This window comes from Vombatus ursinus, unplaced genomic scaffold (assembly GCF_900497805.2).
Source record: "Vombatus ursinus unplaced genomic scaffold, bare-nosed wombat genome assembly UNPS02014830.1, whole genome shotgun sequence".
Lineage (NCBI taxonomy): Eukaryota > Metazoa > Chordata > Mammalia > Diprotodontia > Vombatidae > Vombatus > Vombatus ursinus.
Genome location: NW_020954608.1, coordinates 50,203,774 through 50,228,593, shown reverse-complemented (window position 1 = coordinate 50,228,593; position 24,820 = coordinate 50,203,774). Strand labels below are relative to the sequence as shown.

At 38.1% G+C, this 24,820-nt stretch overlaps 2 protein-coding genes across 2 annotated transcripts in view; one reads left to right on the top strand and one right to left on the bottom strand.

Annotated features, from left to right (window-relative positions):
- Positions 1–3,032, bottom strand: part of SMCO3 (single-pass membrane protein with coiled-coil domains 3) — a 9,165-nt gene extending 6,133 nt beyond the window's left edge. Inside the window, exon 1 of the mRNA XM_027838545.1 lies at positions 3,016–3,032. The gene's annotated coding sequence lies outside the window, so the exon portion shown is untranslated. The remainder of the gene's footprint in view (positions 1–3,015) is intronic.
- Positions 1–6,085, top strand: part of LOC114025203 (uncharacterized protein C12orf60 homolog) — a 13,599-nt gene extending 7,514 nt beyond the window's left edge. Inside the window, 2 exon segments of the mRNA XM_027838544.1 lie at positions 5,333–5,796; positions 5,798–6,085. Of these exon segments, the coding sequence (XP_027694345.1) occupies positions 5,353–5,796; positions 5,798–6,085 (732 nt within the window). The 5' untranslated portion in view covers positions 5,333–5,352.
- The last annotated feature ends 18,735 nt before the right edge of the window (positions 6,086–24,820 follow it).

Sequence of the window (24,820 nt, the reverse complement as noted above, 5' to 3'; positions counted from 1 at the left end):
CACACACACACACACACACACACACACACACACACACACACACACACTCTGCTCTTATGCCTCCATGCCACTGTTTATGCTGTACCTTTCTGTTTCTTCTTTGCTTGTTGAAATCATATCTGTGCTTTAGAGCCCAACTAAAAAAGAGCAACTAGGTAGTACGGTGAATAGAGTGCTGGACGTGGAATGAGGAAGACCTGAGTTCAAATCTGACCTCTAGACACTTACCCAGTGTGACCCTGGGCAAGTCAGTTAACCCTGTTTGCCTCAGTTTCCTCATCTGTAAAATGAGTTGGAGAAGGAAATAGCAACCTCCCCCCCAGTATCTTTGCCAAGAAAACCCCAAATGAGATTATGAAGAGACAGACATGACAGAACAACAACAGAATGTTACCTCTTCCGTGACACTTTTCCTGACTCTTCCTTCTTCCCCAGTAGATCATTGCATTCCTCAGTCAGAGCTCATAATACCTTGTCTTGTAACTCTTTAATGAACTCTAACTGTAAGGGATCTGGTTATTTGAGGCAATTAATTTACTTAAGATAATCACTTAGTTTAAGGTAGTGGTGGAATTTTAATAGTGTATGTCCCTCATATTGTATCATTCTCTTTGATTGGGTCTAATGTGAATGGCTAACAAACAAAATGACTACTACTTGGGAGCTTTAATCAGCCCCCAGAGGAATTTCAGCAGTTAGTCTAGCAGCAAAGCAGTCAAATTTCAGAATTTTATAGTCTCTATACCTCTGTACCAGAGGATAGTAAAGGGCAGAGGCTTTGGGCAGAGCCCAGACAGTGTGTTATATACTTCCCCTAACCCCCACCTTAGGGCTATGCTATTGGAGAGATTAAACCAGTAGGAGTTAATGTACCCAACTGGGAGCAGACATACTGCCTCACTGAAGACAAAAAGTTACATACCTGAGGTGAAGGAAACAGCTTCAATGCAGGTAACCCTTGAACCAGGAAACAAAAACTAGCTATATACTCAAGAAAGGACTTCCAAAAACCAGGAGTTGTGAGTTTGGTCACACGTATTTTCTTCTGGTCACACGTATTTTCTATACTGCCAACATATTACAAATTGAAGGCCACTTTTTCCTGGGCTCTATTTGTACATATAGGAGAGTGTGTCCCAGGATTTTGGTGGGAAAAACATTTCTCACCAAAATCCTGGGACACACTCTTCTTTAAGTACAAATACTATACAAGTACTACATATACTACCTTAGTAAATGCCTTTGCTAAAAGTTAATTGAGGCCATTGGGATGCATACCCATGGATCCTTTTGAGCCACTGCACTACAAACTCCAACGTCAGGGTTACCGTGGAGTCTGGAGGAAGTATATTGCCGCCATCCTCTGGGGACCCAGCCCATCAGTGTGAGTGGGAATTGGGAAAGTGGCTCAACAGGGTGCTACAACATGTAATATTGTATCATTGCTTTTTTGTTGGTGTTTTTTTCCTTTACTAGACTGTAATCTCTATAAAGAAGGATGGAAATAGATATTTATTAAGTGCCTACTATGTACCAGGTGCTGTGCTGATTGCTATGTAAATATCTCTTTTGGTCCTCACAACAACCCTGGGTATTATTATACCCATTCTACAGTTGAGGAAACTGAGGCAGACAGTGGTTAAGTGACTGTCCCTGGGTTATATAGCCAGTAAGTGTGTAAGGCCAGATTTGAACATAGGTCTTCCTGGATATAGGTCCAGAACTCTATTCACAGTGATACCTAGCTATCTCCAGTACCATCTATATATACCCTCTATAAGGGTAGAAACTGTTTTATCTAAGCTGTGTTGCTTCCCCTATGCTTATGGCACAGTGCTGTATATGCTGAAGGCATTAACATTTGGTATTTTTGTTACAAAATGCTGATGAATAACATGAAAAGGCACCATCATTGTTTATAAGGAGCTAACAACTCTTAGTAGCTGGTAGCTAGAGTGTAAGGAGAACTCCTTTCCAATGGCATAATGTCAATGGTTTGCACTCTCTGACTCATTACCAATCCATTTGGACACTGTAATCTTGCTTATTTGACTTTGGCAATGTACAAGGAGAAATACAAGGTCACTTCAGCATTGTACAGTAAGTAGCACAATGGTCACAAATTACAGGGAGAATTCTACATTTCTCCACCCTTGGGACAAGTCTGTGAGGTTGCCCAGGGGGTCCTTATGCACAGTCATACTAGTCTGAGACTATAGAGAATCAAGGTCATTACATTTTATTATCCATATACATCAGTTTGGAGCTATGGGCAAATAATGCCTTCAGCAATCACCAATTTGATAATGGTCTCACGATTGAGTTTTTAGAATCTATGCTGCTTTGAAGAATCTCCATGTTCCAGATAACAAAACTTGTATCTTAGTCGCCATTGACATCTACAGAATGTCTATTGTAAATATTTATGAAATGGGGATAATTTTTGTACTACCCATCTCATGGAGTTGTGAAGAAAACATTCTTTATAAGTCTTAGGGTGCTATGTAAATGTGATTATTACTAGACAACAAAGAGGTATATAGAAAAGTAATAACCTTACTCACTTCAAGGAGCTTACAATCAATTTAGAGATACATGTGTTTAAGCACACTTACACATAGCATACAAGTGAATTACAAGAACCTAATGTAGCAGCAAAAGAATATTTGGTAGTCCTGATTATTAGCAAATACATCAAATGGAAATATCATCTACCTAATATGCACATTAGTCACTTAATCACATAATAGTTACTTAATCCTTTATACTTTCTAAGTTATACACATTTGCTTTTTAAACTCTAACTTTAATTCTGCTACCTTTAGGAGTACTAAATTTACTTTCTCCCTACCCCAGAAACTTCCCTGGAGTCTGGAGAAACCAAGCACCACAAGGCTCATACTTCACTAATTAAATTCCCTTTGGATGAAGTTCAAGATTGATATGCCTTGCCAAATTCCATCCTATAATGGATAATGTTAACAGTGAGATTTCAGCAGTGTTAGGATTGCCTACCTGTCTGGACTTCTTAGTTCTGTAGTCCCAGTGAATGTTTAGAAGAATTATGGGGAATGTTTGTTCATCTGGTTGTTTCTGGAATGTGATGACCCAGGTTTATTCTGTCTGTTGGATTCTGCTAGGTCCCACTGCCTGCCTTGTTATGTTATTTCTGCATTTCTTAGTGTTTAAAAACCTTCTTTCCTATCAGTTATTTTATTTATTAGTTATTTTAATATAATAAAAATCACAGGCAGGATAAATAAGTTAGTTTTTCTTTGTTTGCTTTTCTGGATTTTATTTTACTTTGTGTTGTTGAAAAATGTTATAGTCACTGTGCAAAGAAACAAAATCCACAGATTAGGCTCACTGGCAAGGTACACAGAGAGATTTGAGGAATGATTTATTTATAGTGTTTGGCTGAAATTAGGGCATGCTTCCTTATCTCAGGACTAGTCTGAAAAGACCACTTTAATTGTTAACTTTATATCTCCAGTGCAAATACTTCACTTCTTTGCCTCCTTGTTTCCTTGTCATACTTCTACACTTATTTTATAATTATATAGGAATGTATCAATCAATAAAGATATTAAGCCCCTACTATGTACCATACACTTAAATAAAGGGTGGGGGATACAGAAACAAAATCAAAACAATCCTTCTCATATATTCTAATACTAGAGACAACTCGTACACATGAAGTATTGCAGAATATATACAAAATAAATTCAATGTATCTTGGAGAGCACGGAAGGCATAAGCAGAAAAAGCTTCATACAGAAGGTGGTTCTTGAACTGAATCTTGAAGGAAACCTTGAATTCCAAGAGGCGGGTGAAGAGGCGGATAACATTGAGACGTGAGGGACAGCACATACAAAAGCAGGGAGATCGGAGATAGAGTGTTTTGGGAAGAACACCCACAGAGTATATGGACAGGAATAATGTGTAAGTAAATTAGAAAGGTAGGAAGGTGCTGGCTTTGAGAACTAATCAAGTTGCCTGTGACCCTTCAAGCTCTTTGACCTTATGGTCTTTATGGCTGTACTTCTTTTATTAGGTCCCATTTGCCTTACCTAAACAGTACTCCACTTTATCTAAGTTATCCCAACCCAAAGGACAGAATCTTAAGTAAGAATAGATTTTAAAGGGTGAGAGAGGAGTATTTTTTTGTCTTTGTATCTTCAGTCCCTAGTGCACTGGCTTGTCTATGGACAAGCAGGCAATTAATAAAAGAGAATTAAGGATTACCGCTAACCCCTTCCATTCTATACTCCCCAGTCTTGGGCTTCTCTGCTTACTCTGCTGACATTTCCTTTTGTTGAGGCAATTTTTCCTCTTTTTTTCCTCCCACTGACCATGAGCAGTAAGATGGGTGGCCTCTAGTGGTAATGCATTTCCCTTTGGTAGAGGTCTTCAAGATGAATCTGGGTGATGTTTTGCTGGGGATATTGTAAGGGGAGATGATCTGATTTAGGTTGGAGTAAATGGTCTATGATGTTCCTTCCTCCTTTGAGAGTGTGTGCTTCTGAGGTAACTTGTACATCACCTTACATTATTTCCTTGCACAAATTTAGAAGCCATTTTGGGGGTTGAAAGCTATTAAATGAAGATCCTAATCCAAAGTACCTTCTCCCTCTCTTCCAAAAGGGTTATTCTGGTTATTCTAATCAATTCATCAACTCATTAGTGAACTTCACAAGGTGGATTAATTAATGTTGTTTACATTTACTTATATCACTATTTTCTCTTCACAGTGGCATTTTTATTTCCAAAATAGAATTACAAAATTATAAGGGACTTTAGAGAACATTTACTAAAACTCTTTTTCATTTTATAGATGAAGAAACTGAAGCCCATTATGGAGGCTGCATAGTATAGTGTAGGGGAAGAAATGTTGGATTTGAACTTAGAACAAACCTCTGGTATTTAGGTCAGTAAGTACTCAGGGCCTCAGTTTCTTTACTTGTAGAAGTGGAATAAATCATCTCTATGACTCCTTCTAGCTCTAAAACTATAAACTATCTTAACTAATGTGATGTGACTTACTCAGTGTCACATATTAATTAATGACAGAGCCGGGATTAGAACTCATATTTCATGACCAGAACAGGGTTTAGTGTGCATTTTATAAATCATACCAGATATCTTCCAGCTAAAGGAGCAGATATAAGACTATTTGTGCTTTACCTTGTAGAAGTTAACTTTGTAATCAGGAATTACAGTAAGTCTGTATAGAGTTGACATAGCTACTTCTATACTGCCTTAGAGACTATTAAAATTTTTTTCTTCTCATACTTTAATTTTCATCACTTTGGTTTCTTGATTTGTTTTGCAGTGCTGCCACTTCTTGGAAGAATGTCATTTATGTCAGAGGATATAGAGAGATTTATTCAGACTGGTAACACTTTCTACAATTGCTTACTAAAACTTAATTCTTCCATAAATACCTTTATTCAATTACTCACCAATTATCTGGGCTGCCAAATACCTTGTATCATTGTGAATGAAGGTGGAACTGTTAAGGATTATTTTGAAGAAGTAGTATGTTCTTTGAAGAAGGTCCAGGGTGATATTGAATCAAAGGAGAAAGCCAAGACTGAATGTTCTCAATTTTCCAAGATAACAGCAACCATGACTTCTGTACTGGAGAAAGACCCCTGTCTAATAAATGCTAAAAAGTTATGTGAAACAGCTAAAGAAATTTCTACCTGTGCCCAGCTGCCACTTGTTCTTATGCTGAAAAATGTCAACTTCTTTGAGAGTATGGAATGTGCTCTTTCCCAGCTGATGAAATCCTCCAATCATGAGCCTCCGACTGACCGACCTCCATAAACAAGATCCCTGTGAACTACCAGGACCTGCCAGAGCTCCAGAGAAGAGTGGCTGCCTAACTTCTACAGCAGTGTCACCTACAGACATCCTAGAGAAGTTGAGCAAGCTGATAGATTGCCAAACCTCCATTAGCCCCACAATGTTAGCTGCAGATAATCTCCAAGAAATTGTCAAGACTATGGAACCTGTTGCAGACAAACTACAAGTCACTAAGGCTATAGAAGCCAATATGGACTTATTAAAATTAACTAAGTAGCTCTACAATTAGCAAGTAGTGGAACTGCAGGGGAGATGTTTTGTTTAGGAGAAAAACAGTTCTCATCCAATGATTTCTCACCATAAAAGCTAGGAAATTACTTTACTATTGAAAGAGAGGCACTGAGGTGCTTTGATTTCAGGAAACCTAGGCCTGTTATTTAATTAGAAGTATGAGGCTAGGCAGCTGTCAAACAGCAAATCATTTACTTCTCTTCTTGCTTGTTTAAATCTCAAATAAATCCCCTTTGGAGTGGCATCTGCTTAACAAAAGATAAAAATTGCAAAAGACCAACATTATTACTATATTTGACAACGTTCCTGAGCACTAAATGGTTCTCTTAAAGCAAAACTAAAGTTTTTGATATCCCAACTTTCAGATAACTTATATTATAAAGTTATTTCCTGCAAAAAACTGGCAAGTCCAAGACTGTATAAGCTTTATCATTGAGCAATGGATAGTGGTCAATACTAGCAGGAAACTCTTAGGGATGATTAGTCTTAAAGCAGTAAAAAACAAACAAAAACACAACAAAAAAACCCTACTTAGCTTTTTTGTCTTACTGGATCACATATACCAGTTCTTATAGTGCCTAATAAGTGTCTTGCAAATAGTAAGTGCTCAATAAATGTTTGTTGATTTGTTTTTCCAGAAAGAAATGACTCAAGTGAGTATGTAGTGGTTGTTTATGGGAATTGGACCAGTGTAGCTGTCTGTGAATTTCATCTCAAAATATATAATGGACTACCTCAGGACATCATAAATTACTCCTTGCTTGAGGTTTTTAGACGGAAGTTGAGTGACCACTTGGCAATGTAGTAGAAGAGGCAATGTTCAGGTATGAGTTGGATTAGACAGCTCTTTGAGGTCCCTTTTGATTATCAGATTCTATGATTTTATGATCTTTTTTTACCTTTATTCCTAACCCCCAAACTCTGGAGTTTGAGAAACACTTATCCTAACTAGTGGGCTGTATGTTTTGTTAGTGCTTAAAAATATATGTATATTTTTTATCAACATGGGTATTCTCTTCAATCGTGTAGTTCAGAAATCCTGAGTATCTTGTTATGTGACCAAAAAACAATCATCACTTTTAGGTCAACCTCTCTGAACTTTAGTTAGCCGACCTTCAAATACTGGGATTGTACTAAAAATCTTGTTGCAGATTTTTGGAGGTAAAAACTGCCAGAGTTTACACTTAACTGGTGTAACCTTTGGGAACCCAGATCACCACCATATCACAATCATTTGCAATAAGCTTAAATAAAAGTCTTCTTTTAATATCAAAGTTAAATCAAGTACTGTAGAGTGAACATCATATTGTAAAAGGCCGAGGAAAATATTAAGTTGGTATTGTGGCATTGTTTTTGAGAAACAAGTGATTCATTCCTTTTAATGGTTCCACTATTATAATAGACACATCTTATAACACAGAACCTTGTCAAAGTCAATATATTTCTACCATTTTATACATAAAATAATTTGACATCCTGAAATAGAAGGGGAAATTACATTCATGTGTCACAAGTACATACAGAGATAACTAAGAAAACAAGGATGAGACTGCCAAGTTTTAAATAATTGAGATTCCACTCAGTTTGATATACACTATTAGTTAAATTATAGAGATAATTCAGTGTAGTAAGAATTACTTAGGTACCATGTTCCCACCAGAAGAGGCTTTACCATCTAGGGAATTCAGATCTCCTGCTTCCCCACCCAAATTCATGAAGATATCTCACTTCCAAAGAGTTTTAGCCTGGTAATGCTCATCATGTTACTTTTTCAGCAACTCTACACGTTTAGTTTTTGGGAGATTTATTCTCAGGTACAAAACAACAGTAGAATATTGCTATTTACAAAATGGGCTTTTGATTCAGAGAAGACATTTGGGTTCATTTAAAAAAACAAACAACTTTACAGTTTCCAGAAGGTACTCCATTCTGTTCCTCTCCTGTTCAATTTGGGACCTAGCTCATTGTCCATACACACACACACACACATAGATGAGCTCCATGTATTGTTCATTTAACTGCATATCATGGTGTGGACAGTAGGCATTCTTCATCCACTTGGTTCTTTCTATGTGGAGGTGGATAGTCTGGCCAAAATTTTTAGGGTGAGTATGGATGTCATTTAGAAATCTCTGTAGTGGGGCAGCTAGATGGTGCATTGGATAGAGGCCCGGCCCTGGATTCAGGAGTACCTGAGTTCAAATACAGCCTCAGACACATAACACTTACTAGCTGTGTGACCCCTGGGCAAGTCACTTAATCCCATTGCCTAACCAAAAAAAAAGAAAGCTCTGTAGTGTTCTGAACCTTGCTGCAAATCAGCATGATGAAAGAACACTGGCTCTGGAGCTAGAAAACTGGGTTCACATCCTGCCTCTGATGAACAAGCTGTGTGACCTTTGGCAAACCCCTGTCTTTCTGTTTTCTATAAAAGAGGGATTTGGACTAGATGGCGGTACTGTCCCTTTTAGCCAGTTGTATTGTTTTAAAGATGTAAATTACTGTGGAACATTGCCTATACTTTCTAATACCATTGCATTCAAATATCACGATGTATTTAGTCATTCTGCAACTGCTGGATATAAAGGCCATTTCTTATTGTTTGTGTTATAAAAAAAAGCAGTGAATATTTTCCTGCACACTCTTCCTTTTTATATTTTTGAGATAGGGTCCCAGCAGTGGAATTGCTATGTCAGAAGGTAGGATGAGTTTTGTGACTCTTGTTGAATATTACTATATTGTCTCCAAAATGTATGTAGTAGGCTGCTGTGCAACCAATTACATATTAGATTATGACCCATACTCTCAAAGATTTGTGTCAATTCCTAATAGATTTTGGATGTCAGACCTTCATCTGGAATGTCTAATGCAATGATCCCCCCCTAAACCAAATCTTTTCTATAAATAAAGTATAACTGCATCAATTTAATGTGTGCTAAAATTCAATTTTGTTTGTATATGATTGGGCATACTAATTTCTTTTAAACTTCCTGTTCATTAGTTGTGAAATTATTCTTTTCTTTTTTGATTTGGGTAATTTGGTTTTCCTCACTTTAAAAAATCAAAGTAGTAAGTGGTTTATCAATTTGTTGATTTAAAAAAAAAACACTACTCTTTATACCTCAGTGCAGAATAAACCCAAGAAAATAAACTACTATTTGAGAACTGTGTAAAAAGATAAAAAGCAGTTTGGGGAAAAATAGATTAATTCAGCATTTTGTACTGTGTAACAATAAGTACCAAACAAATATTTGACTTAAATATAAAAGATCTCACCATAAAACAAAATTTGAGGGAAATAGATAGTAATATAATTATGGCTAGGGGGATCATTCTTAACCAAAAGATAAAAGAAATTACAAAATGTAAAGCAGGCATTTTCTATTATATTAAATTAAAGAGCTTTTTCATAAGTAAAATAAATACAGCTAAGATAAAAAGGGAAACTCTTGGTTGGGAGAAAAATCTTTTCATCACATATTTGTGATAAAGGAGTGATCAGTGAATCTTTGTTTGCCATGATGAAAACATTTGTTCAGTCTTTTTCATTTTGTCCTGAAGCAACACATGCTTTCCAAATCCCTGTAAATGTGTGTCCTATTCTGTAATCCATATCTATATTTTATTTTATTTAGATTTATTTATATAAATATCTTGTAATTAGACTTCTGTATTGTCGCAAGTGAAATTCACCAGAGGTAGACTGAGGCATGCTTTCTTTGAGGAAGATAACATTTTATTAACAGAGATGCTACCAGCCAATAGAATGGGTCAATGGATGCCTTATATATGCCAAAGATCCTAAGTAGGAGGACAGCTCTCCTTTTATAGGTTTTGGGAAATACAGAACAAAGAGCAGAACAAGGTAGGTGAGGGAATAATGCAATTGGTTATAGGGTTGATGATGACATGGGGATGAGGACATGATTGGTTACATAGCTGAAGCACAGGGGATAATGTGATTGGTTGAAATTGGGAATGAGGGGTTGGCAACAATCTCCTCCTTACCTTCTATGATGTTCATTGTTTGAGTCAACTTGCAAGGTTAAAGATAGCGGATCAGACATCCTTGAAGATTAACTTGATGGTATATAGATACTGGACCAACCTCCCTGGTGTCCACTCACATCCCTCAAAGATAACAGATTTCTTTAAGGCAAGAATAGAATAGTGATTAGCAGGAGAGCTGGATTTCTAAACTTAACTCATTACAGACTGTCTGAATTTCTGCAGTAAGTTCATAGACAAAGAACCATGACTTAGGCAGCAACGGGATAAAATCAATTAGCTATCAATAAAGTCAGTTAACCAAATAGGATCAATTAAAAATTTATACAGAATCAATTTAATCCATTCAGTATGTAGTCAGCTTCAATATTACATTGCTTCTTTATACATATCCTGATATCTTGCACAATATCATCATTTATGTTTGTTCCCTGGCACCTTTCTTTTCAGTTAGGGATTACTTCATGTGCTTGACATAGGTTAAATATGGAATCACCAAAAGGACATACCACTTAGGATTGGGATCATTTTGGGGACTGACTGACCAATAACCCAGCAACCCCTATCGTCTACTAGCTAATGCTGCCGTTTTGGTTACTTTTTCTTCCACTGTGGCTACAGGAGGATTGGGCAATCAAAGGAAGTGGGTGTTCTACATATTGCTACGCATATTTTATATCAATGAGGTTCATAGTATACTTCAGAGTGTAGGAAGCTGAGCCAGGAAGCAAAGTAGTCTGAATGAAGCTGCCAGGTTAGGGCAGTGATTCTAGGCTGCAAGGCTATTAACTTCCTTCATTAAATATTTTTAGTCTCATAATGGGAAGTTTTAGGTAATTTCTAGCATCTTGTAATTCTTGCTTCTGTTGCTTAATACCTATTGCAAGTCACTTTAGCTCTCTGGGCCTTGATTTCCTCATTCATAAGGTGAGGAGGTTGTACTGGATGGCTTCTAAGATCTTTAAATATATATAAAATTAATTAGTTCAAGTGTCCTATAAAATATATAGGGGAATTAATTTTATTGTTAAGTCACGTCTGAGTCTTCATGACCCCATTTGGGGTTTTCTTGGCAAAGATACTGGAGTGGTTTTCCTTCTCCAGCTCATTTTACAGATGAGGAACTGAGGCAAACGGTAAGTATCTGAGGCTAGATTTGAACTAATAAAGATGAGTCTTCCTGACTGCAGGCCCGGCACTCTATCCATTGTACTACCTAGCTGCCCCTGGGAATTAATGCATCTATTTAAGACCAAGAGATATTCTGCTATAGATAAAATGATATGTTTTGCTAGGAATTGCAAACAATTAATAGGCATTTGAAAGAATCCCCCAAATCATTAATAATAAGAGAAACATGCCGTCTCATACCTAGCACATTGGCAAAGATGACAAACTATGGAAATTGTTGATGTTAGAGAGGCTGGACAGGATACAGTGTCAATGGAGCTGTAAATATGTCCAGACATTCTGTAAAGCAACTTGGAATTATGCAAAAAGAAGTGACTAAAATTTCCATCCCTTTTGAAACAACAATCCCACTGCTGGACAAATAGTTCAAGGAGGTAAAAAATGGAAAACAAGATCCCATATATAACAAAACATTCATTGCAGCCCTTTTTGTGGAAGCAAAGCACAAAGTGAGTACTACTTGATTAGAAATGGCACAGGAAATTGTGGTATGTAAATAAAAAGGAATATTGTTGTGCTATAAGAAATGAAGAGTGTGAGGAATTCAGAGAAACTTGGGAAGACATATGATTTGATGCCAAAGTGAGTGAATTTAAGGAAAAAATATTAAATCATGACATAAATGTAAACAAAAAAAATAAAAAGAAACTCTATCATGATTAGTTCCAGAGAAGATAAAAAATGTACCCCATTTTCTCATTAAAGGGAGATGAAGAGCTGTGGATATGGAATCTTGGGCATGCTGGCATTATGTAGTTGATATGTAGGTTGGCTTTGTTAAACTTTTTAACTTTTGTTACAAGGGAAATTCAGTGGGTATAGGAGGAGTATATTTGGAAACCAATGTGATGTTGAAGTAAAGGGCATCAATAAATCTTAAAAATTAGTTGAGGACTTCCTTCTCTCAAGGAAAAAAACCAGCTTTTTAAAATTAGTTGAATAGTGTAACCCCTTGACAAGGTTCTCATACATATACTCCTGTTTGCAAACCTTTGCTTTAGTCTTTTATATCACAGAAATTCTTTATTGAGTTGCAGTTTTAAAAGTCATTGACTAATTTTCACATTCAGGTAAGGAAGTACATGAATTACTGAAGCTTTGGTCAGATGAGGGGGGAAGGAAGAATGGAGTTAGCCCTCTACTCATGCTTGACACTGGGTAGGAAGAGCCAGAAAGAACTTACATGCTACACTGGTAGGACACTGAGTAGTTCCGAAGAGCTTCTTTTGGGACCTATGTGTGGTCTTTATCATGTGATGGGCCCCAGCTCAGACTAGGTTTAGGGGTTGGGAAACAAAATTCTGTGTACTCTAGTGGTGGTAGACCCCTTTCTAGCTGTCTGAACTTACCCATGGGTGGTGTCTCCTGAGAAGGGAATTATAATTTTCATATTAATTGATATGATATGTGTGATGAATATATAATAATTTAGTTTTCTCAAGAGCTGCCTCTCTGGCTTGGGAGTCAGAGCTCACAATGCAGCTTGAACTAATTAATCAAAACTCTGACAACACTGATAATCACTGGACCTTAAGTGAAGCAGGTCAAAGAGTGTAGAACCTGTTTCCATTACAGAACTCTAGTTCTGTAGCTTAAGGGAGGAGGTCATGATTCCCAAAGACTTGACTCCAGAATTGTTGTATTGTGGGATTTGTGGGTTTCTCATGGGAAACCACTAAATGATCATTTGTAATCTGCCATCCCCCCTCCTTTCCCACTTGTGATTTAAGTATATAATTTGTGCTTTTACTTCAGTTATGAGAACATTCCTCACTCTGAAATTGATTAAACTACTTAATTAATTAGGTTAATTAAACTGGCATTCCCGCCTCTAGGCCTACTTTGTGCAGCTCTAAGCATTCTCAGTTTAGAGACTGGCTCAGTAAAAATCCTGTTAACACTCCAGAACTGACAGGTCCAGATCAGTATACAGGGTAGGGAAAGGCTTAAAAATTTCCATTATCCCCTCCAACCCCAAAATGCAGGGAGTTGTTAAATTGTCCCTTGGATTTGGATTGGGGGAGGTGGTATGATTGAGGGCTTCATTATAATTTAAGGTAAGTATAGGCTCCAAGACTCCAGGACTTTGGATCAGCATGGTTCCCTAGGAAACAATAGTAGTCACCATTTAACCCTTTCCAATGTTGGCTTTTAAAATTATTTTTCTCATTTTCTTTATCTGTCTTCATCTTCACTGGGCTATGTTTCTGAAACAATGACAGAGCTGAGTCCGCTGACTTTTTATTACTCATTCATTTTATGAGAAGTCACCAGTAATCTTAGAGTGCTGACTTTCAAGGTGCCATCTTGTTCAGATTGATTGTGTTCCCAAACACTGGCATCTCTGGCTTGCTTCCAGCCCCTTTCTACAAGTGGAGGCCAATCTGGATTTTGATACTGCTCGTTGGTCATTGAACAGTCTATAGCCTAGTGGGCTGTGCCCAATTGCCTCCCTGACATTACTTCATAATACAACTTTTGTTTACACTGTTCCACTATGTCAGCTTGTTGCATGTGTACTTTTTCACTAGGTGCTAGAGACGAGATCAGATGACATGGGTATGACTGCTGGTAGCAAAACTGGAAAAGGAAAAAAAAGACATTCATTAGGATCAAATTTCAGCTGATTTTGAGATAGGGAAAAAGTAAACTTAAACTATGATCATTCTCTAAAGAAAAAGAAAATAGTTCTGAATGAAGGTTGGTTCTTCAACCAGTCCTCACAGATGACAAAGATATTGGAAAGGGAAGAAAGAGAGATTCAATTGAATGGTTGCTTCAGTGATCTCTCTTTAGCCATTTTACTTAAAAAGTTAAACAGGAAAATGGCAAATAGTTTTCCTTTTGATTCATTTATAATGCTTGAGTGTCTGGCCTTTCTAGAAACATTGGGAATTCTGGATATCACAAGAATCATTTTCAAATGCCATATTTTTCATTAGTAAAGAGTAGATAAGATAACAGCAGATTTGTGGATAGATACACTCAAGCTTGTATCAAGAATGCATTATGATTAACCCTTACTAAGTTCCAAACACCATTTGATACCACTTTTATCTACTCACCTCCTGGGATTGTTCCTTAAACTGTTTTTGGTCAGCTGAGCATTTAATTTGGTTATAACTCATTAGAACCTTGCCAGACGTGATACTGCTTTTGATGAGTTACAATTAACCAATCAAAAATCATTTAGTAAGCACTTGCTAGAACTATGCACTACGGATACAAAGAAAGGTAAAGACAATCCCTGCTCTCAAGGAGTTATCACTCAAATGAGAGAAATAATATTCAAGGTATATACAGAGATAGGAAAGAACTCTTGTAGAAGGTGGAATTTGAGCTGACACTTGAAGGAAGCTAGGAAAAAATTTAGAGATGAGGAAAGAGAGCACTCCAGGAATGAGGGACATCAGTGCAAAGGCACAGAGATCAGAGATGGGATACTGTGTAAATAACAACAAATAAGGCAGAGTACCTGGGTTATAGGATAAATAAAGTGTAAAGGAATAAAGTGTAAGTAGGCTAACAAGATAGGAAGGGACTGGATTATGAAGAGCTATAATTGCCAAGCAAACTTTATATTTAATCCTGGAAGTAAAAGGGAATCATTGTATTTGTAGATGTATAACATGGTCAACTAGTGGATAGAGTACTGAACCTGAAGTTAGGAAGACTCATTTTCCTGAGTTCAAATCTGGCCTCAGATGCTTACTAGATGTGTGACCCTGGGCAAATTACTTAACCCTGTTTGGCCCAATTTCCTTACCACTCCAGGCTGATCTTTGCCAAGAAAACACCAAAAGGGGTCATGAAGAGTTGGACACAACTGAAAGACAATTAAACAACAAATGTGGTCAGAACCATACTTTAGGAAAATCACTTTGGTAGCTGAATGGAGAGGGAATTGAAGTGAGGAGAGACTAGAGTCAGGGAAACCAATTAGAAGGCTATTATAATAGTCCAGGCAAGAAGTGATAAGAATCTGAACTAGGGTGGTGGCTGTGAGAAGGGGATGTATATGAGATGTTCTGAAGATAGATACAAGAAGACTATATTTGGGGTGAATAGGGATGAGTAAAGGTAAGTAAAATACCTGGGTGACTGGGAAAATAGTGATGCCCTCAACAGTAAGAGGGAAATTCTGATTAAGGGGAAAATAACAAGTTTTATTTTAGATATGTTGGGTTTGAGATGCCTGTGTGATATCTAGTTCAAGATGTGCAAAAGGTAGCTGATGTTGGACTGAAGCTCAGGAGAGAGATATATACTCTGGGAATCATCTACAAAGAGATGATAATCCAAACTATGGAAACTGGATATGAAATAATATAGAAAAAAAGATCAAAGGATCTAGGACAGAGCTTTTGGGGATAACCTGGGGTTAGTGGGTCTGATATGGATAGAGAACCACTAAAAGAGACTGAGGAGGGAGTTGAGTTACAGAGGAGGAGAACTAGCAGAGAGAAGAGAAGAATGTCTAAGAGAGATGATTAACAATGTTAAGGGCTACAGAGTTTAAGAAAGATGAGGATTGAGAAAAGGTCATTAGATTTGGGAATTAAGAGATCACTGGTAACTTTGGAGAGAGTGTTTGGTTGAATGATGAGGTCAGAAGCCAGATTGCAGAAGGTTTAGAAGAGAGTGAAAAGAAAGGACATGGAAATGCTTAGTATAGATAATTTTCTCAAGGAGTTTAGCTGAGAAATAAAGGAGAAATATAGGATGTTACATGGGAGACATGCTAGTGAGAGTTTTTTAGGATGTTTGTAGGCAGCAGGAAGGAGCCAGTAGATAGGGTAAAACTGAAGATAAAAGAATAGGAATGTCTGTGGGGTTAGTCTGCTGGAGAAAACAGGAGGGAAAGTGGGACCAAGAAAGCAGGCAGTGAGGTTGGCATCTTCTCAAGGAAAAGGCTCACCTATTTATCTGAGATAGGAGAGTAGATAGAAGAGAGATCTCAGATGAGGGGGAGGGGAGAGGAGGAAGCTCTTGACAAATGGCCTTGATTATTTTGATGATATGTTAAAGATTCCAAGCAAAAATGGTACATGGAGGAGGTACTCTGGGACATTTGGAATAGCCACTATAGAGAATGGGATAGGGGCAGCTAGGTGGTGCAGTGGATAGAGCACCGGCCCTGAAGTCAGGAGGACCTCAGTTCAAATCTGGCCACAGACCAAACACTTGACACTCACTAGCTGTGTGACCCTGGGCTAGTCACTAAACCCCAATTGCCAAAAAAAAAAAAAAAAGAGAGAGAGAGAGAATGGGATAGTGAATCAATTAGGAGTAGAAGGATTGTCTTGTTTCAATGAGGTCTCAGTTGAGATTTGATAACATCAATTTGTAATGAACAGTATGGTCGGAGTAATCCAGGGTTGGGATTTGGCAAAATCTAGTAGGAGATAGCGTAAAGTAGCTAGGCTTGAGATTGGGAAGGGATGACAAGGGGACCAGTGATGTCCTAGAAAAGAACTGAAGGGTGGAGGGACATAGTAAGGACAAAGAACATGATTAGAGGTCTGAAGGCATAGGGAAAGGTTGAATGATAAAAGATTGTGAATAGATAACGGTGTTTAATGAGTAATAGCCCATATTTTTAAATGAATATTTCATGAAATCCGTCTGTAGAACCCTGCAGAGCCTTGTAGCTTACCTGTGGTTCTTGGCCACACTCTGAGAATTACTGGTTTAGGCATCATTAGGGTTTAAAACAAGAAAGGATCTCAGAACCATCTAGTTCATCTCTCTCATTTTACATGTAAGGAATAGATCCATTAAGGTTAAGTGATTTGCCAAATGCCCAATAGCAAAGGTTTCTATTAGACTCAAATCTAGTTCTTCTGACTCCAAGTCCAGTCCACTTTCCACTGAGACAGTAGCATCAAACTCAAATAGAAATAGGGGCTGCTAAATCATGCCTTCAGATCCCTGTGGACAGCATGTTGACTTAGAAAACCACATATTAACATGATCTATGTTCTATTATATTTTTATTGATTCTCTTAAATATTTCCCAGTTACATTTTAATCTAGTTCCATTCTCAGGAGTGTCGTGGCCTGCAGGTGGTTATAGGCTGTGTGTTTGGCATACCTGCACTTAGATGTAACCATTAGGGAAGCCTGTAGGGAAGCTGCCATGCTTCTTAGTTAATCTTGCTTAAACATGTTTTTGTATGTCTGTGATTTATAGGAGTCACATATTTAAAGAAATATTCCATTTTTTGGTGACCAGCAAAAAAAAGAACTATTTTCACCAGACTTTGGAGCAAAGGATCATAAGTTTTGTTTTTCCATCACCACTAGTTACATGAGTAAAATACAGTTGTTTTTAACATAATATAGGCATCATCAAATAATCATCCTGAGGCCACCTAGGACCTTTTTTTTGTTCCTTTTTTTTGGAGTCCTCTTGTGATAGTATTCAATTTTTCTTATGTCTAAAACAGAAGAGATAATTCCAGATCAGAAATAAGCAACCAAGAAATTTTAAACCAAGAAAATTCCAGCAGTCAGTAAAAGATAACACTGACTGTAAACAATTCCATGTATTTTCCCCCAGAAATGTATTTAACAATCTTTCAATTGTGTAAAACATGCAAATCAAACCATCATCCTTCTGGTTCAAATGGCACAGCCCACAGTAGTTGTTCTGAGCCAAAAGAATTTTGGAATAGCTTTTTCTTCTTCTTTTTTTTTTTTTTTTTTTTTTGCTGTGAAAAATCAACAAGTCAACAACATGTGATTTTACTAGTGTCCCAAGTCTCCAGAGCTGTGTAGCTTTCTCATGCTTGCTGAAAAAATGAATGAACGAATGAATGAATGAATGAATGAAAATGTGAAGCTCTTACTATGTGACAAACACTTCGCTAAGCTCTGGGGATACAAATACAGAAGTAGAGAGAGGCTCTGCCCTTGGAGCTTACATTCTGATAGGGAGAGATATTACATCCCATAGGCAGCAGTGACTCTCTGCTGGGCCTGAAGTCAGGAAGACCTGAGTTAAATCCAGCCTCAGGCACTTACTAGCTGTGTGACCCTGGGCAAGTCACTTAACCCTATTTACCTTAGTTTCTTGATCTGTAAAATGAGCTAGAGAAGGAAATGGCAAACCACTCCAAGTATCTTTGCCAAGAAAACTCCAAATAGAATGAAACAACTGAACAACAAATACATCCCAAGGGTAGAAAAGGAGGAATATTTTGGCATAGAAAGTTATAGGGATTGTCAGGGGAACCATAGGGAAACAGAGTAACACACCTTTTCCAGAAACAATGACGATTGATTTATTTGTATTTACTGAATTAGAAAAATGAGGAGAAGGGGGAATACATGCTACTCACACAGCAGATGGTAACTAGTGAAGTTCTGGGAGTAGCATGAGGCATAGCTCTAACCCTAACCTAGACGTGTGGAAAACTGAGACAACCACCAGCCAAAATGGTGGGGCCTCAGGGTAGGAGTTCTTGGAAAGACACGATTAAGTGTCTTCCAGGGCATTGCAGCTGGTAAGGAGAAGTGGGGGGAGTCAAGAAAGGCATATCTAGACCCCAGGTGGCAATGTAGTAGGCAGACTGAGGTAACTACCAGTTAAGATAATGGGGCCCCAGGATGGGCATTCTGCATATAAAAGAATTAATTTCTCCAGGGCTTGGTTATTACTATGATAACAAGTCCAGGTATTATGAGAGTGGGAAAAAAATCTAGAGAGGAAAACTATAAAGTATTTTTTTTTTTGGTGAGGCAATCAGGGTTAAGTGACTTGCCCAGGGTCACACAGTTAGTAAGTGTCAAGTGTCTGAGACTGGATTTGAACTCTGGTCCTCCTGAGTCCAAAGCTGTAACTCTATCTACTGTGCCACCTAGCTGCACCTATAAAGTATTTTTTATGTGAGTTTATAATCAAATTTTTTGACTAGCTTTAAACAAAACAAAACAACCTTCTGGGCTTCTGGTTAAGATGATGACATCACAATTACCTCAGCAAAGATCTAAGAAGGTACCAGGTGAATTAGTGATCAAGAACACAAAAAAGAAACATCAAAAAACATCCAGTTCAGGATTAGACAAGAAGATGGCTAGAAACTTGTGGGTATTCTAGTTGGAAATACACCCAGGCACACTGAATAGGGTCTGAAACTAGCAGGACTTTGGAACATTGAGACATTTGGAATAGTAGAGAGGGACAGAGCAAGCTCCCATAAGTCACTGTACAGGGAAACAAGGCTTGAATCTCTCCAAGAACCCTGAAACCAGTGTTCCTCTCTGACCTACAGCAGAGAGACAGGGCCAGCCCAACACCCAGGCAACCTGCAGGTGTCGGGGACCTTGCACAAGAGGTCTGAGACTAGCATGATCTCTGACATACAATTGGGGCCTGCCAGTGCCATAGCAGCGAATGGGGCCACCTCCTGCTTGAGGAATGTACAAGGAGAAGGAGACAGAGATGGGGACCTCTTGTCAGTAGTTATCCTCTCCTATGTAAAAAATTTCTGCTGCCTGTCAGCTCCAGTTAAAGAACCCAAGAGCTCTTGACCTCTCACACTCAGAAGGTTGTTTCCAAGGCTAGGAATGGTAACCAAAGGGTTGCTTTCTGCTCACCTATGCTCATGGAAAGATGCACAAAGCAGAAGAATCACTTCAGTCTCAGGTTTCTCTAGGCCAGTTCATGTGCTCTAGGGGCCCTGCAATCAGGGCCCCACTCTACTAATACCCTTCATCTTCCCATTGGAATTTCCATCAAGAAAGGTACATATAATAGATCTGGAGCAAGAACCGAAGCTCTCTTCTTTTAAACTAATTCAACCTGCTCCTCATTCCCCCCAACTTTAGTAAATCAACTGGGCTACATTTGGCACATCTATAAATTTCCCGACTTAAAAAAAAAGTCTCTAGGTTCCTGGGGAGATTCAAGCATTGAAACTTCAAATGCCTCCCCCAGTGCCCTGAAATGCCATATTAAAAAGCCCCAAGGAGTCCATCCATCACAGTTCTCATACAAATCCCAAATTAGCAGTCTTCAGAGAGTGCCTGGAAGTTGGGCAACCACTTAGGTGACCATTGTCATAGTTCAGACAAGAGGTGAAAAAACTTGAACTACACTGATTGTGTAGGTAGAGAGAAGGGAATGGCTACAGCAGATACTATGAAGGTAGAATCAATAAGGCTTGTCAACTGATTAGATATGTGGGATGAGGAAAAATGAGTTATTAGGACCATAAATATATGACTGGGAAGTTCTTCAGAAGCAATCTAGTCCAACCATTTCATTTTACAATTGATGAAGCTGTGGCCCAGGGAGGTTGACTGTCATACGTTACCCAGTTGGTAGTAAATATTAAAGGGAGGGTTTGAAACTAGGTCTCAGGTTCTTTGATGCTACTGTCAGACCTCTTTCTCCTGTATCAGCCTAATCAATAAATTGATTTTTAATATCCAGAAACTTTATCTTGTGGGATTTTATTTGCCACATTACCCAGAAAGGGTTCCTAGTCCCCTCCAGCTACAAGTACTAGCTCTCTCTTTGCCTCAGAACTTTAACCAGGGCTTTGCTTCCTTGGGACTCGCCCCCAGCACTCCTTACCACCCCAGAACTGTGTATGGGTAAAAGAGTCAGCAACCAGTGTCAGCTGTCTCCAGTGCCAGCCACGAGTCTACTATTAATATCTTTCTGACCACTTGTCAGAAAGACTCTCTTGCCTTCTCTGGGCTTAGAGCTTATGAAGCTGCTGGTGCTGTTGTGGTCTCCACACAGGCCTCCACTGAGTGTCACAGACTTGTATTGTTGATCTCTTAAGTTTTCTCAGGCTGGAAAAATGTCTTACCCCAACCTTTTGTTGGCTCTGCAGCTGTGTCTGATTTGAGGTGTTATTTTAAAGTTATTTGGGGAGGAATATTGGGAGAGTTCAACTGGGTGGCTGCCCCTAATCTGCCATCTTGGCTCCTCTAATATGTACTTTATATTTTATTTGGAGGTTAATTATGAAATCTGTCCACTTTCTTTCCTCTGGCTTTTAACCTTATCATTCCACTGAAACTACTCTTTCCAAAGTCACTTGTGATCTCTTAGATACCAAATCTGATGGTCTTTTCTCCATCTTTATTTTCTTTGACTTCCCTGCAGCCTTTGACACTGTTGCTTACTCTCTCCTCCATGATACTCTCTTTTCTCTAGGTTTTCTGGACACCACTCTCTTCTGGTTTTCCTCCTTCCTATCTGACCACTCTTCCTCTATCTCTTTTGCTAGCTCTTCTTCCAGACCACACCATCTAACCATAGATGTCCCACAGGGTTTTCTCCTGGACCCTCTTCTCTTCTCCCTCTACGCTACTTCACTTGGTGATCTCAACAGCTCCTATTGATTTAATTATCATCTTTATGCTGATGATTCTCAGGTCTACCTTTCTTGCTCCAATCTCTCTGTTGATCTCCAGTCTCACATCTCCAACTCCATTTCAGATATCTCAAGTAAGATGTCCTGTAGACATTTTAAAGTCAACACGTCCAAAACAGAGCTCATTATCTTTTCCCAAAACCTTCCCTCTCCCCTACCCTCCCTATTACTACGGAGGATAACACCATCATCCCAGTCCCTCTGGTTCACAACCAACAAGTCACCCTGGATTCTTCACTATCTCTGCCCTCCTCCCCCCATCCCCCGTATCCAAGCTGTTGCCAGGGCCTATCATTTCACCTTTACAGCATCTCTCAAATATGCCCCCTTCTTTCTTCTGACACTACCACCACTCTAGTGCAGGCCTTCTTCACCATATGCCTTGAATGCTGCAATAGCCTGCTGGTGGTTCTCCCTACCTTGCGTCTCTCCTCACTCCAATTCTTCACTTGACTACTAAAGTGATTTTCTTAAAATGCAAGTCTGATATGTCACTCCCCTACTCAATAAACTCTGGGAGCTCCCTGTTGCCTCCAGGAGCAAATATAAAACATTCAGTTTGACATTCAAAGCCCTTCATTTCCTATTCCTCACCCCTTCCTCCCTTTGCGGACTTCTTACACATTACTTCCCAACACGTACTCTTCAATCCAGTAACACTGACCTCCTCACTGCTCCATGAACAAGACACTTCATTTCTTCACTCTGAGCATTCTCTCTATGTCCCTCATGCCTGGAATGTTCTTCCTCCTCTGCTCTGACTATTGACCTCCCTGATTTCCTTTAAGTCCCAACTAAAATCTCACCATTTACTGGCAGCCTTTCACAATACTTCTTAATTTTAGCACCTTCTCTCTGTTTATTATTTTCTATTTATCCTGTATTTAACTTGCTTTGTGTATCTGCATTTTTTTATTATCTCCCACACTAGATTGTAAGCTCCTTGAGGTTAAGGACCATTTTTTGCCTCTTTTTGCATTCCCAGCACTTAGCACAGTGCCTGGCACATAGTAAGTGCTTAATAAATGTTTATTGAATTGAACTGAAATTCTCACTTGTGTTACTGCTGCTTCTCTTTTTGTACAAACAGAGGTTGTTGTTGTTCAGTCATTCAGTTGTGTCCAACTCTTTATGATCCCATGGACCATAGCATTTCAGGTCCTTCTCTCTTCCTTTATTTTTGGAAGTCTGTCCAAGTTCATGTTTGTTGTTTCCATGATAGTTTCTATCTATCTCATCCTCTGCCATCCTCTTCTTCTTTTGCCTTCAATCTTTTCCAACATCAGAATCTTTCCCAATGAATCTGGTCTTTTCATTATTTAACCAAAGCATTTAAGGTTCAGTGTCAGTATTTGACTTTCCAGTGAATAGTCTGAATTAATTTCTTTAAGTATTGAGTGATTTGACCTCCTTGCCATCCAAGGAACTCTAAAAAGTCTTCTCCAGCACCACAATTTGAAAACATTGATTCTTGAGACACTCAGATTTCCTTGTAGTTCAATTCTCACAGTCATACATTGCTGCTGGGGTGGACAGAGGTTAACAGACATCAAATCTGTCTACTTGTTAACAGTTCAGGTTGTTAAAGAGATAAGAAGCTATTATTAGTGATCTTTAAAGAAAGGCAATTTCGTTTATTCACATTTTGCCTGCTCAGTTATTATAGATAATGAGTTGCTGGCTATAAAAACAATCAAATGGATTAGCTGATAATCTTTCTGATAATTCTTAAAGACAAATTGGATAGGTCACAATCTCTCAATTTCATAATCTGGAAAATGAGAAGGGTGGCAGCAAATTGGCAAAGTTAATAAAAGAAGGAAATAATGGAGGAGACTCTAGAGGAATACAAGCACAGTGATATGCTGTGTGTAGAATTGTGAATTAGTTCAACCATCTTGGAAGTAATTTGTGATTATACAAAAAAGTGATTAAAATGTTCATATCCTTTGACTCAAAAATTTCATCTCCTAGTCTGTACCCCAAGGAGGTCAGAAATAGAAATATATTATATGTACCAAAATATTCAAAGTAGTTCTGTTTGTGGTAGCAAAGAATTGGAAACCAAACAGGAGCCCATTATGGCTAAAAAAAAAAATGTAGTACTCTAATATAATGGACGGAAAGAAACAGTGAATAAGAATAATTCAGAGATGCATGGAAAGATTTGTCTGAATTGATTCAGAGTAAAGAAAGAAGAACCAGGAAAATAAAATAGGCGATGGCACAATGATAACAACAATGTAATTCAAAGGAATTACAACAACAAAACCGAAACTGAATGCTGTGTGATCAAGGTTGGTTCTGAAAGAAGAAAAGAAAATGTATCTCCACTTCTTTGGAGAGGTGGTATGGAATATTTCATAGGCTATCAGACTCATTTGATGTGATAATTAATTTGGCTAGATAACATTTTTTATTCTTTATTACAAAGGATGGCTCACTGAACAGCAGACATATATTAGAAATAAACATGATATGAACAAAATTATTAATATGAATTTTTTAATGGGAGGGGAGGGTAGAATTGATGACATTCAACACTTTAGTTTAATATGATATAAAATAAGCATGTTTAAGAAGGCAAATTATTTAAGAAAAGCTGCCTTCTATGTTTCTTATGAGTAGCAAATAACATAATGTATGTAAGGCACTTCGCAAACCTGAAAAGACTATATAAATGTCAGCAATTTTCCCCCTAGTCTGTACTATACTTAACTTTCAAAACTTGGATTGAAGTGATCACCAGAGGGCAGCAGAAACCGAACATAAAGCAGCAACATTCAACAGCATGGGAAACAAAGTATGGGCCAATTTTTTTCACTTTATATTGTAATCTTTGTAGCAAAGTAATTTTTTCAGGAAAAAAATAACATTTAAACAAATTGCTCGCAGAGAATGAGAATGAGTAGAGAGGTGAGTGGAGGTAAAACTTTTTAGATTATATAAACGGTTTGAAAAAAACCCTATGTGTGACAGTGAATTGGGGCCCTTAGAGTTACTTTCCAGTCTATAAAAACCTTCTTAATAATAGTCAGATAATTATTTGATATTATTAAAGCTGAAACTTGGTCTTAATTCAGTTGCTGATCAACATTTGTATTGGAGGTTTCCTTACCAGGAATTCC